Source organism: Tursiops truncatus, chromosome 4, assembly GCF_011762595.2.
Source record: "Tursiops truncatus isolate mTurTru1 chromosome 4, mTurTru1.mat.Y, whole genome shotgun sequence".
Taxonomy (NCBI): Eukaryota; Metazoa; Chordata; class Mammalia; order Artiodactyla; family Delphinidae; genus Tursiops; species Tursiops truncatus.
In genome coordinates, this window is record NC_047037.1 from 95,757,469 (window position 1) to 95,771,493 (window position 14,025).

General features: G+C 39.4%; 1 protein-coding gene across 31 annotated transcripts in view; it reads left to right on the top strand.

Moving 5' to 3' along the window:
- Positions 1–10,937: 10,937 nt before the first annotated feature.
- ABI3BP (ABI family member 3 binding protein) overlaps positions 10,938–14,025 on the top strand; it is a 259,130-nt gene continuing 256,042 nt past the window's right edge. For 11 of the 31 annotated variants that reach the window (XM_073804331.1, XM_073804303.1, XM_073804318.1 and 8 more), the window contains exon 1: positions 11,037–11,196. In XM_073804331.1, the coding sequence (XP_073660432.1) occupies positions 11,118–11,196 (79 nt within the window). In that variant the 5' untranslated portion in view covers positions 11,037–11,117. Of the gene's footprint in view, positions 11,197–14,025 lie in introns of all 31 variants that reach the window. The other 20 variants (XM_073804307.1, XM_073804305.1, XM_073804316.1 and 17 more) reach the window with 5 other exon arrangements.

The following is a 14,025-nucleotide window of genomic DNA, read 5'->3' on the forward strand; positions in this document are numbered from 1 at the left end:
TATATCCACTTTGGTGAGAGTTTTTATCATGAATAGATGTTGAATTTTGTCAAATGCTTTTTCTGTATCTCTTGAGATGATAATGTGGTTTTTATCTTTTCTTTTGTTAATGTAGTGTATCACACTGATTGAGTTGTGTATGTTGAATTATCCTTGCCACCCTGGAATAAATCCAACTTGATTATGGTGTTTGATCCTTTTTATGTATTGTTGGATTTGGTTTGCTAATATTTTGTTGAGGATTGTTACATCTATATTCATCAAAGATATTGGCCTGTAATTTTTTTGTAATGTCTTTGTTTGGCTTTGGTGTCAGGATGATAGCGGCTTCATAGAATGAATTTGGGAATGTTCCTTCATCTTCAATTTTTGGAATATTTTGAGCAGGATAGATCTAAGTTCTTTGTATGTTTGGTAGAGTTCCCCAGTGAAGTCATCTGGCCCTGGACTTTTGTTTGCAGGGAGTTTTGTTTTGTTTTTTTTTTGTTTCTTTGTTTTTTTCTTTTGTGGTACGTGGGCCTCTCACTGTTGTGGCCTCTCCCATTGCATAGTACAGGCTCTGGAAGTGCAGGCTCAGCGACCATGGCTCATGGGCCTAGCCGCTCAGTGGGATGTGGGATCCTCCTGGACCGGGGCACGAACCCGTGTCCCCTGCATCGGCAGGTGGACTCTCAACCACTGCGCCACCAGGGAAGCCCTGTTTGTTTTTTTATTACAGACTATTTCACTTTGTGATTGGTCTATTCAGATTATCTGTTTCTTCTTGACTCAGTTTTGGCAGGCTGTATGATTCTAGAAATTTGTCCATTTCTTCTAGGTTGTCCAATTTATTGGCATATAACTATTCCTAGTATTCCCTTATGTTTTTTTTTGTATTTCTGTGGTATTAGTTGTTATTTCTCCTCTTTCATTTCTTATTTTGTTTGTTTGAGTCCTCTCTTTTCTTTTTGGTGAGTCTGACTAGAGGTTTGTTGATTTTTTATCTTTTCAAAAAAACCAGCTCTTGGTTTTATTGATCTTTCCTATTGTTTTTTAATCTCTATTTTATTTATTTCCTCTCTGGTAGTTATTATTTCCTTCCTTTTGCTGACTTTGTGTTTTGTTCATTCTTCCTCTTTGTAATTCTTTTAGGTAGTAGGTTAGGTTGTTTATTTGAGATTTTTCTACTTTCTTGAGGAAGGTCTGAATTTCCCTCTTAGAACTGCTTCTGCTGCATCTCATAGATTTTTTTTTTAAGGTTTTGTTTTCATTTTCATTTGTCTCAAGGTACTTTCTGATTTCTGTTTTTTCTTTTAATTTTAAAAATGTTTACTATTTTATTTATTTATTTATTTTTTGGCTGCATTGTGTCTTTGTTGCTGCGCCTGGGCTTTCTCTAGTTGCAGTGAGTGGGGCCTACTCTTCATTGTGGTGCGCAGGCTTCTCATTGCAGTGGCTTCTCTTGTTGTGGAGCATGGGCTCTAGGTGCGTGGGTTTCAGTAGTTGCAGCACATGGGTTCAGCAGTTGTGGCACGTGGTCCCCAGAGTGCACAGGCTTTAGTAGTTGTGGCTCGTGGGCTCTAGAGTTCAGGCTCAGTAGTTGTGGTGCACAGGCTTAATTGCTCCATGGCATGTGGGAGCTTCCCAGATCAGGGATCGAACCCTTGTCCCCAGCATTGGCAGGTGGATTCTTAACCACTGTGCCACCAGGGAAATCCCTGATTTCTGTTTTTTTATTTCATTGTTGACCCATTGGTTTTTTAGTAGGATGTTGTTTAGTCTCCATGTGTTTGTTCCTTTCTCATTTTTCTTTCTGTGGTTGATTTCCAGTTTCATATTGTTGTTGTCAGAGAAGATGCTTATAATAATTTCTGTTCTCTTAAATTTGTTGATTGTTGTTTTGTGACCTAGTATGTGGTCTATCCTAGAGAACCTTACGTGTGTGCTTTAATGGAATGTGTATTCTAGTTTTTTTGGATGTAGTGTCCTGTCAATATCAATTAAGTCCAACTGGTCTCTGTGTCATTTAGGACCTCCATTGCCTTGTTGATCTTCTGTCTGGAAAAATCTGTCCATTGATGTCAGTGGGTATTAAAGTCTCCTACTATTACTGTATTATTGTCATTTTCTCCCTTTAAGTCTGTTAGTATTTGCTTTATATATTTAGGTGCTCCTATATTGGGTGCATATATGTTAATGAGTGTACTATCCTCTTCTTGCATTGATCCCTTTATCATTATATAATGCCCTTCTTAGTTTTTATTTATGGGCTTTGCTTTAAAGTCTATTTTGTCTGATATGAGTATTGCTACCCCAGCTTTCTTGTCATTTTGATTTGTATGAAATCTATCTTTCCATCCCCTCATTTTCTGTTTGTGTGTGTCCTTTGCCCTGAAGTGAGTCTCTTGTAGGCAGCACCTTGTACGTTCTTGTTTTATCCAAACTCCCACTCTATGTTTTGATCAGAGCATTTTTCCCATTGACACTTAAAGTAATTATTGATAGGTATGTACTTATTGCCATTTTAATCCTTGTTTTCCAGTTGTTTTTGTCATTCTTCTTTGTTCATTTCTTCTTCTTTTTGTTTTTCCTATTGTGGTTTGATGATTTTCTTTTGTAGTATATTCCTTTCTTTTTGTTTTTTGTGAACCTATTGTATATTTTTGATTTGTGGTTACCACGGAGTTCAAGTATGTTGATCCTTAACTGCATCTATTTGCTTTAAACTGGTAGTCATTCAAGTTCAAACATTCTAAAAGATCTACATTTTTATACTCCACTCCCCCATATTTTGTGATTTTGATGTCCTATTTTACAGCCTCATGCTTATCCTTTTACTGTTAATTATAATCACTTTTATAATTTTTGATTATTTTTAAATCTATGTACATGCTTATTTAAGTGATTTTCAATCCTTTTATATATTTGCCTTTCCTATTGTGATTTTCCCTTTTCTATAGATTCTTTCTTTTCTTCTATTTAGAGAAGACCCTTCAGTAATTCTTTTAGGTTAGATTTACTACTGATAAATTCTTTAGTTTTTGCTTGTCTGAGAAATTTTTTATCTCTCCTTCTATTCTAAATGATAATCTTGCTTGATAGAATACCCTAGGTTGTAGGTTTTTCCCTTTTAGCACCTTGAATATATCATGCCATTCCCTTCTCGCTTGCAAAGTTTCTGCAGAGAAACCAGCTAATAGCTTTATGAGGGTTCCCTTGTAACTGACTCTTTGTGTTTCTCTTGCTGCCTTCAGAATCCTCTATTTAACTTTTGCCATTTTAATTATATGTTTTAGTGTGGGTCTGTTTGGGATTATTCTGTTTGGGACCCACTGTGCTTCATGTACCTGGATATCTGTTTCCTTCTTTAAGTTTGGTAAGTTTTTGGCCATAATTTCTTCAAATACATTTTTGATCTCCTTCTCTTTCTCTCCTTCTGGAACCCATATTATGCATAGGTTGGCACATTTTATATTATCCCATATGTCTTATATGTTGCTCATTTTTTTCATTTGTCTTTCTGTTTGCTGTTCTGATTGTGTGATTTCCATTATTCTCTCTTCTAGATCACTTATTCATTCTTCCGTGTCATTTAGTCTGCTATTCATTGCTTCTAGATTGGTTTTTATCTCAGCAATTGAATTGTCTATTTTGATTGGTTTATTTTTATAGTTTCTGGTTCCTTGTTACTGTGATCTGAATTTCTATCAATTATCTTTATTTAGTTAGCATTTTCATTACCTCCTTTTTGAACTTGGGGTCTAGTAGGCTGGTGAGCTCTCTTTCATTATCTGTTCTTTCAGGGATTTCTCTTGTTCTTTTAATTGGGAGTGATTCCTCTGCCTTTTCATTTTACTTAACTTTCTCTGTCTCTCTGAATTTAGGAGAAACAGTTATGTACTGTGGTCTTGAAGTGGTATTTTTATGTGGGAGCATCCCTGTGTAGACTGTGTATGTCCAGTGTCTTTGATGTGAGGGCTGGTTTTGGTATGGACACGAGTCACATCTTTCCTCAAGGTGTGCTTCTCAGTGTCCCCCTCATAAGGGGTATGGTTGGTGTTGTAGTATCTGGAGCCTGTGCTGGATGTGAGGTAGGGCTTCCTGGCTGTCACCATCCTGTCAGGGGTGGGGTCTGCTTCCCAGTTGTTGGAGGAGAAGCCCTGAGGGTTGGGCTTGATCAGGCTCTGTTGCTCTTGGGTGTGTGTCTTGCCTTGAAGGAGGTGATTGCTGAAACAAGTGAGGCCTTTGCAGTCACAGCAAACTGTGTGCCACCTGTGCAGGTGTTCATGGTTCTGCTCAGAAGCAGCCCACGTTTGCTTCCCTTTCTCTGTTGTGTTCGTCCAAGATCTAGTTCAAGGCTGTAGTGGGGAGTAGGCTCGGGCTGGGGCTCAGAGCATTGTGGCTGCAGGAAATGAGGTGGCTGCTCTCTTTCCTGAGATCTGGGCTGCCTCTGTGGCAGATTTATCCCAGGACCTGTCTGCCCCAGATCTAGCCCAAAGCTGCAGTGTAGAGTCGGTAAAGCTGGGGTGCTCTCACTGGGAGACGAACTGCTGCATACATGCTGACAATGGCTGTCACTCCTCCACCTAGACCACACCCTAGGCCCTCTGAGCTCTCTGTGTAGCTAGATGAGTCCTCTCCCGGGGTCTGTCTGCTCAGTGATCAGTGCTTAGCCACCGTATGCTCCTGTGACGCTGCCAGTGTATGCACTGACAGTGTACTCACTGACACTGGCCTCTGTGGCTCTGCCCAGATCACACCCCAGGTGCCCCTGTCTGTCTCTGCACAGTTACACTGAGTCTCTGCCCAGATCTTATGCCAGGCTGTGGCGTGCAGTGATCGGGGCCAATATGTTTGTCCCTTTGGATTGGGAAGTGTGGTGAGGCCTCTGTCCTGATTGTCAGCAGAACAGTACACACACATTCCTTGAGAGTAGAGTCTAGGCTTCTCCAGTCCTTTTATGTCTCAGTGGATTTCCCAGCAGGTAAGCGGGCCTGTTTCCTCCCTGCAGGACCCCAGGACTGTGATACCCAGATTCAGCCTCGGCCTACTTGCTCCCTAGGGAGAGGGTCCACCCTTGTGGCCCTTCCCAGGGATGCAGATCCCAACCCAATGCCTTTTTTTCTGTCCTACCTTACGTGGTTACGTGGAGATCCTTCTTGCAGCTTTGGTTGTATAGGAGGTTTTCTGCCAATTTCCAGTTAGTTTTCCATGAGAATTGTTCCGCATGTCAACGTATTTTTGATGTGTTGTGAGGGGAGTTGAGCTCCACGTCCTCGCGCTCCACCTCCTTGGTCCCCGTCCTCAGGGTGTATTTTTCTAATTGGATTTAGAATGTGTCCTTCCCTTTGGAATACTGTTCTATACTTTATTTCAGTGGTAGCTATGGCCCAAAGGACCCACAAATGCATATCCTGGGGGGAGATATGGCCTCAAATTGTCTTCAAAGGGGTCCTTTTTTTCCATTTCCTTATTTCTGTTCACCCTCTCATAGAGACATTCCACAATGTAATTCTCAACCTCAATTTTTGCAATATCTTTAAAGAACTTAATTAACTCTGCTTGTAACCTGGTTGTCACACCTAAAAACAATGTAACAAAGTTAGGAAGTGTCCAGAGACATAGCACTTCCATTAAACAATAAATTAAAAAAATCCAGACTCTGTTGTTTAGGAGGCCATGATCATGGCTGTCTCATGCCAGGCATCAGGCCTCTCATATACCACATGCAATGAAGTATAAAAGACAGCCTGCTGGCAAAATCTCCTATCTAGGGTATGTTCCCAGGATCACCATGCTACTTGCCCTACCTTCTGCTGCCTCCTTATGTTTCTCATGGTCTTGAACTCCCTGATGCTGTACTCTACTTTAGGGAGCCTTCTCTGGCACATCCTCCTTTTCAGAGTCCCTTCTCTGGTTTACAAATTTGTATTCCCCACTCAGCACTTGACTCCCTCAATTTTTATATCATTTAAATCCTAGGTGGGAGATATTTCCTTCACCTGCACAAGCTCAGTTCAGTACTCAGCACTTCCACAAAGAAAGCAGAATTCAGACAAAATAAGGAAGGCAAACTTCAGAGCTCAGAGATGTACAACTTAGGTCTTAAAGAGGCCTGTTTCCAGCTTAATAAAAAGAAAGAATTCTTTACAGTTTTTTATAAATACAAGTTGCTAATTCCTTCAAAGCTATGAAGCCAAATATCTAGTCAAGATTTAGACAGACTGAAGAATGATCTGCAAACATCACTTAGGCATTTAAAGGGCCATACTTCCCTGTGCCAAAAAAGCATTGTGGAAAAGAACTTCGTGCTCTGGTCAAATGTACCCCCACTGGAGCAGGATTTTCCTCCAATTGGATCATGAGTCTCATTCAGTACGGTAATTACAGAAACAATGTTTGGGCTGAAAACATGGGACACTGGGTTTCCAGTTTCAAATATGAGTCATAATAAAAATTATTTTTATTAGCATCCCCTAGAAACCCACAGCATATCTTTGCATTTTATTAGTTGTAGATCTATAAGCCTTTAAAACTCTCTTAGCATAGGGCATTATGTATGAGAGACTCAAAAGTGTGAACAGATGGGTAAAATGACTGCACAGAGTTTACATGCAAGATTTGAAAGACTGATGAGTTTTAGTGGAAGTCTCATTTCAAATAATGGAATTAATGTTCAACACTTAAAAAGCCACACATAAAATGACGGAAAAGTACGAGTAGTGTTCTGGGCATCCACCTGCCTTTTGCCCACTTTCCCAAGGAGAAAATATAAATAAAGAAAGTATGCTCTACAATCATTGTACCAGAATTCCATCAGGGTTTACTGTTGTGTAGAAAAGGAAAGCAGAGAGCACATTCACAGATTCCCACTTCACCTATTTTGACACATATTTTTGACATAACTCCAGTGTGGGGTTTATTACTTCACCTTGTTCCAGAAAAAAATGAAAGCAAGTTAGAAAACCACATAACGACTCTAAGTAAAATAAGCAAGAAAAAAGGGTGGGGTTAAAAAAAAGCCAAGGATGATGTCAAAACATGTGCACTGCAAAGACCTATATGTACTTAATATGGGTGGGGGACACATTTGGTTCTGGTTTTCTAATGGTCTACGCAAAAAGAGAACAATGTCACAAAATAAATGCAGCTGATCAGAAAAAAGATTACATTTTTTTGGACATAAAGAACAGAGGTTTTCCCCCAGAGCTTTTCTAAAGAGGGTACTATATGATTTAATAAGCAATGTCGGCAGCACTCTTAACTATGCACGATAGTTTCGTGGCTGATTCTTACTGTGAACTTGAATGTAGGTAATGGCACTATACAAAAGATTACCTGACAAAATATTATGGAGTGGGTCAATGCTAAAGTCAAGAATTGTGAAGGGTTGGGATTTTACCGTATGTGCAAGCCAACCCGCACACTTCACGGATGCTGGCAGGAGACACAAGGATGCTGGGTCAAAGACAAAGGACAGTTATTTACACCCAGCAATAGTTGTAGCCTGAATATCAGCATCTGTGCTCATTCTAGGAGCCCCAGTTTCCACAGGACCACACCAAGAGGTACAGGTGATACCTAAAAACATGCCACATGTTATATTACAAGAAAGGAAACCCAAGCTTAGGGAACTTGAATCTTTGATAATAGACAATGAGCATGTGTTCCCTTTGCCCCAGAGGGAGACTTTATCTTTATTACATGAATCAGTAAACAAAATTCTCTCTTCCAAGGCTGTTTGCTGTAGCAACATCATTGAAAAGGTAGTCTGGAGCACAGGGAATCAGTGCCTCTTCTCATAGGACATCCAGAAATGTGAGAGACTCTTGGAGAATTGCCTCCCTTCCCCAACAATCGTACATTCCAAGTCATAGTCTAGCTTTCTCTGGCTTGATACCTTTAGACAATATGGAGGAATTGAGGGATTCTGCTTCATCTGACCCTTACTCATCTTAACATATAGCATTCTTATCAGATTCTAGTCACTGGGTACAGTGATAGACAAAAACAGGCACGGTCCCCTGCCTTCACAGAACAGAGGGAAAATACAAGTATAGTTTATGGGATTTTCCAGAAGTTCTTCCTAAATGTTCTTTCAACAAAAGTTTTTGGTAATAAACTTTATTTTTTTAGAGCATTTTTAGGTTCACAACAAAATTGAGCAGAAGGTACTTAGATTTCCCAAACACTTACCCCTGGCTCCTGCACATGGAGAGATATACTACTTACCCCTGGCCCTCCCATTACCAACATCCCCCCATCAGAGGTTTTACCATGTGTTATAAGTGATGAACCTCCAATGACACACTGTCCTCATCCAGAGTTCATACCTTACATTAGGGTTCATTCTTGGTGTTATACACTCTTATGGGCTTTGAATAAATGTGTAAAACAACTTTTTTCAATCTGAGATTCTACATCTCACAAACAGAGCTTCACATTTCTGTATTTCCAGGTAAACACAGACAGGTGCCTGCAGAGGCATTTGAACCAGGACTTAGGTTTGGCACTCTCTTGTGACACCTGGGAAATGTACGGGGTGTGTGTGTGTGTGTGTGTGTGTGTGAAAATTCTTCAACAATCATCATCTCCAATATACCCACAGGCAAAGGTAATTCTTCCTTAAAAAATGGCCTTAAATCCTCCAGTGGTTACATGACCACAGCCCTGATGTTTTCCTCTATGAGCAAGGCCCTTAACAGTTCTTCTGGACTATTTGTGTACCTCCTGTTGGGGCTGAGACTCTGACATGACAGAAAACTTTTTGTTTGTTGAGAAGGTAAAATGCCTTCTCTGACGTGGTCCGTTTCTTTAGGACGTGCCTCCTTCAGGATCTCAGGAGACCTCTATACTTTCAGGGTCTTCCTTGAATGTTCATTGTCCCACTAGCTATAGTAATGCAACCAACTTTTTCTGACAAAATACTAATCAGAGACTGACCTTTGTTTAATTAGCCCCCAGTCAGTTCCAATCTGCAAATAACAATTGCTAATGTAGACCTGATTTAGCCCACAGGCCAAGCAGACACTGATTCCTGAATTCCATTACCTAACCTTCCGGCCGGCTTCTCACACTGTTTTAAAGAACAGCCTCTTTCCCACCCCCCCCAATATTTCTGCTCTTTTTTACCCCCCTCAAAAAAAAAAAAAAAAAAAAAAACCCTGTCATTTCCTGCTAACATAGTGGCCTCACTGGCTTAACTTGATGGCAATGGATATAGAAGTAGAATCAGCAGTGCCAGCTGGATGAATGTCTAAACTGGGGGTTTGAGAGAGCTGCCTATTCAAGTAAAAAATTAGAGACGAAAAAGACCTGTTAAATAACCCAATCCCCTCGTAGCCAGTGCCAGAGCATTCCTGTGCTGGAAGCTTAGCCGGGGCCAGCTCTAAATGACTTTAACAATGTGCCTTCTCACGCTTTATTTGGAAGACGGGGCCATCTCTTCAGTGTGTCTTTTTTCTTTTAGTAAGTTTTTTGGCTAGAATTTCATTGGACCACCATTATTCCATTTCCCTTTTACTGTTTTGGTTCAGCTACAGCAACCGCATGAAATAAGCTATTTTCAAAGAGTTGATTTAAATGACAACATTTAAAGTGCTTTATTAACCCAGTCATTCCAGCAATGCCTGTATTTGGGGTCATGTGATGTAGAGGGAGAGAGGATACACATGGGCTTTGGAGGTGGATGTACCTGGGTTAGAATCATAGTTCTGCTTAATTGGGGGATTTATTATTGTCATTATTTTTGTTGTTTTCATTGACTATCATTTATGATATGCTTCCTGTGTACCAGGCACTATGGTAAGTACTGTCCAAAAGTCCTGCTAGCAAATTTGTGAAATTGGTACTGTCATCTCTATTTTTGAATTTAAAGTGTAGTCATGAAGAGTGGAAGCTCTGGGCTTAAATTGTCTGATTAAAATGCCGGGTCTGTTGCTTACTAGCACCGTGACCTTGGGCTTTTCATTTAACCTCCCCATGGCCAGTTTCTGTGTAAAATGGGGGTGATGGCAATGCCTGTCTCCTAGGTTATTTTAAGGAATACATATGAGTAGATGTGAATTGATCAGATCAGTGCCTGGCATGGAGCAAGCCCTTAAATGTAACCAGTGTTGATGAGATATAGACGGAGAAATTTGTCAAAGGCACATAGCATCCAAGTTTATACCCAGCCAGTTCTACTCCAAAGCCCATCCAAATTATTAACCATTAGAATACACTGGCTTGGTCAGGACTCTTAACCTCTCTGAGGCTCAGTTTTTTCTCACTGGTGAAACAGAGATAACACAAGATCTCCTGTGTAGTCACTGTGAGGATTAAAATGCAATAATGTAGGTAAAGACACTATTACAGAGCCTGTCCCAGAGTTGGGGATCAATTAGTGATAGTGATTTCTCTATATCTCCACATCTATAGAATATCCATATGTATTGGGTTGGCCAAAAAGTTTGTTCGGGTTTTCCTGTAACATCAGTCAGGAAAAACCCAAACGAACATTTTGGCCAACCCAATATATATCTGTGTGTATATCTATGTATGCATGCATGTGTATTATATATAATGAATAGCTGTGTAGCCAATGACTTACTCTTAAAAGTTTCTCATGATATTGGAACTTCCAAATGGTTCAAAGTGAATTTTTATGAGCTTACTCCCCTTTGAAAGAAGAATTGGATTGGTTTACCAGATAATTAAAAACAGTTTCCTTCCGAATAAGGTTTCATTTTATATTTTTAATGTTCCAAAGGTTTTAAAGATGTCTTTTCTGGATTTTTAAAAAAGAGTTCATCACATGTTTCAAAATTGCCCAACTACTTTCTCTTTCATAAATATAGTTTGACCATAATTTCAAGTTTTATATCATAGAGGGAAGAGAAGAGACAGACAGTTACAACCTAGCAGGAAATGTGATGATATGTTTTTGCTGCTGTGCGTTTTTTTTTTTTTTTTTTTTTTTGATGTGTGTGTGGGAAAGGGTGTGATGTCATTTTGTCTCCACCCCCTGTGAGTAAGCCCACAGCATAGCTAAGTGCAGCCGCCCTCCTCTGTCACCGAGAGACAGTCCACTTAAATGCAGCTCCAGGGTTGCGGGACTCCCACCAGCATCACTCCCCGTGTGAGGTGGCAAATGCAACATGCTCTCCAGCTTGGGGTGTCTACTTCTCTGTGGAAGTATTGCACTAGCCCTGGGAAATGCACAGAAATTGCCAAAAGGCAAGTAGCTCTGATGTTTTGTGTTTTCAAAATAATGTTTAAAAGATACTAGTTTTTAAATGTTGGTATTAAATGTGATCTGCTTTGCCAGATGGGGGGAATAGAGTTCTTCTCGGAGAGTCAGAATTCAAATGTGTGGAGAAGTAGCTTAAACTTTTGCTTCCCCACACCCCCCTCTATTTAATTTTCAGTTGGATCTCTTTATTGCAAAAGATGAAAACCAACTTCTTATTAGATTTAGCAGATGTTCACAGTAGCTTGAATGGTATAGCTTCAACTACAGTATTTGTATATTGAATTGTATGGTATAGATGGGTATTATATAGTCTGCTGAAAAGACTTGTTTGGTGTTTTTATCCCCCTCCTCAGAGACTAAATCAGTGCTAGCTGAAGGTTTAAAAGAAGCTAATTTGAAACCTAGAATCTTTTGTGTAAACCTCACACATACCTGTTAGCTTGGAGGCTGAAGGATTCTAGGCAGGGCACACCGACAAAGAACGGTCATGTGCTGATATATAGACACTTCTCTCTGGTGGAATTTGGAAGAGGGTTTGATCTGCTGGACATGACACTCCTTTTCCTGGCTAAATTGCTCTCATTTTAGTGTTGGTATTTTGTTTACAAATGTCATCAGAAGAAAATGAAATTGTCTTAATTTAGACGCTAAAAACAATCTCTTGAGCCCATCAGCACCAAAACAAGAACTTACCTCTCTCCTATCTTTGAACATAAATGTTGCAGGTAGTTTTTTGCTCCTTTGCAGAGGCACTTTTCCAAGCCAACTTCAGGTCTGTGAAGGCTTTTTATGGTTGCAGACTGCTGTAGTCAGCAGGATTAGGAAAAACAGGCTGGAATTTTCATACAGTTATGATGGAAAATATCAGAGGCAATGCAGAGCCATGAGCTTGTCAAAACCCTGCTGTGCATAGAGTCGGAAAGAAAGATTGTTCAGGTCAGAATATCCAAAGATCCTGCTAGGTCCTCCCTCTGTGTAGTTTGCTCCAAGATCATCTTGTCCCAAGTGAAAACCATTCTCTCTTCCGTGTATTAAGTGAAACTTGAATCCAGAGCGTGAAAGCTGAAGGGTTTGGCTAGTTGATATTTCACATGATGATATAAAAAGCAATAAAAAAGGCTGAGTAAACCTTTTCAACTCTACGATAACTCTGCAAAATAAAATAAAATAAAAATATACACTACTAGATCTTTCTCTTCTATCAAGTATTCTGTTTCTTAAGCGTAGTAGTAAAAGTGTTTAAATAAATCAGTCATGAGCCACAAGCATTCAGAATTAACTGTTCCTACTGCTAAAATATTTAACAAGGACCCACCATCTGAGAAAAGTCTGGAGTTTTTCTCAGGCTTAATACCTCCAAATGTTTTTATTTTACCTTGTATTTACTGTGTAAGGATGAGAGCCATAATTTTGTGACTGCAGACTTCTGCAAATTCCAAATGCTTTAATTCTCATGTTGCAATCACTAGATGCAAATCTCTTGACACAATTTTCCTTTATTTGTTATGGTAAAAAAAGCATTGTCAAAAACAGCCACAGAACTTTTGTCTTGTTCATTGCACTTTAATCTGAAGTATTTTCATCCAGGTTTCTTTTGTAATTTTAAAAAATATCCATAGGTTCAGTAATTTGAAAAAAAACTATCAAATTAATATAATTATAAAATAAATGGCAAGTCTCCTTGTCTCTAATGCTAAGTTTTTTCTTTATCATTGAAGCTACCAAGGGACTTTCTTTTAGCTGAAGTTGGCTTTTTTCAAACTGCATTCCACGAATAGGTGTACTGTCCTCAAAAGGGGTTTAGGGCAGGCATCTTCTTCCCATCAATTACTTGGGGAGCATTCATGCTTTTTTCTGTTCTGGGGTGGGGTCACAACAGACTTTAGAACTTGACAGGTTCTGAAAATTTCTCAGTAAAGAAAACTGTCCCACCTATTTAACCCATTGTTTCCCAAACTCGTTTGACTAAGAGTCCTTTTTCTAGTGGAATAGCTATTATATCTTGCCAGGGGCTTATTTTTCACATTTGGGGAAATACTGAGATAAATAAGAAAAAAAAAGAGATAAAAGGTTTTTTCTTTTCTTTTTCCTTCCTACTTTAGAGTTAGTTAAATATCATTTGTCATTCAAGAAGAGTATAGAATTTTGGAGCTAGGAAGGATGTTAGTGATCACCTAGGCTAGGGTTTCCCAGACCTTTGGATTTATGGACCCATAAAAATACATATATTTTTTTAATATCAGGGTCCCATTATAGAGAACATACTTGAATTATGCCATGTGAGAATGTTCAAAGGAGGGAAGCCCCCATTGCTCATAAAAGCTAACCATTTTAACAGATTTATAAAACAAATGAATTGATACAAATAAGTCCATTGTTCTATTTTTCTCATTTTACCACAGACTGATGAAAACTTCATCACATGTCAATATTTGGGAACCATTGACCAGTATAATCATTTATTTTACAAATGGAGGCACCCAAATACAGGGAGATTTAGTAACTTTCCCACATTGATGACAGAACCAGGACTGGATCCCAGGTTCCTGACTGGATATCTGTGTTCTGCTCTGTTCCGACCCAAATCTTAGGAGTTAAGTTCTGTAGTGTACATGTGAATGCTGTCCTTCCCTTGAATAAAAGGTTTCTTGTAAAGATTTTAAACATTATCCTAATCTTCACATTTTCCCTAGAACCTGTCTGCTGCGTGTGTGTGGGGGGGGGGGGGAGGTGGCGTATAGTTGATGAATATAAATACAGCTGACTATTTATAGGGAAAAGAAATTACTTTTTAAATAAGAAATCACTTCTTA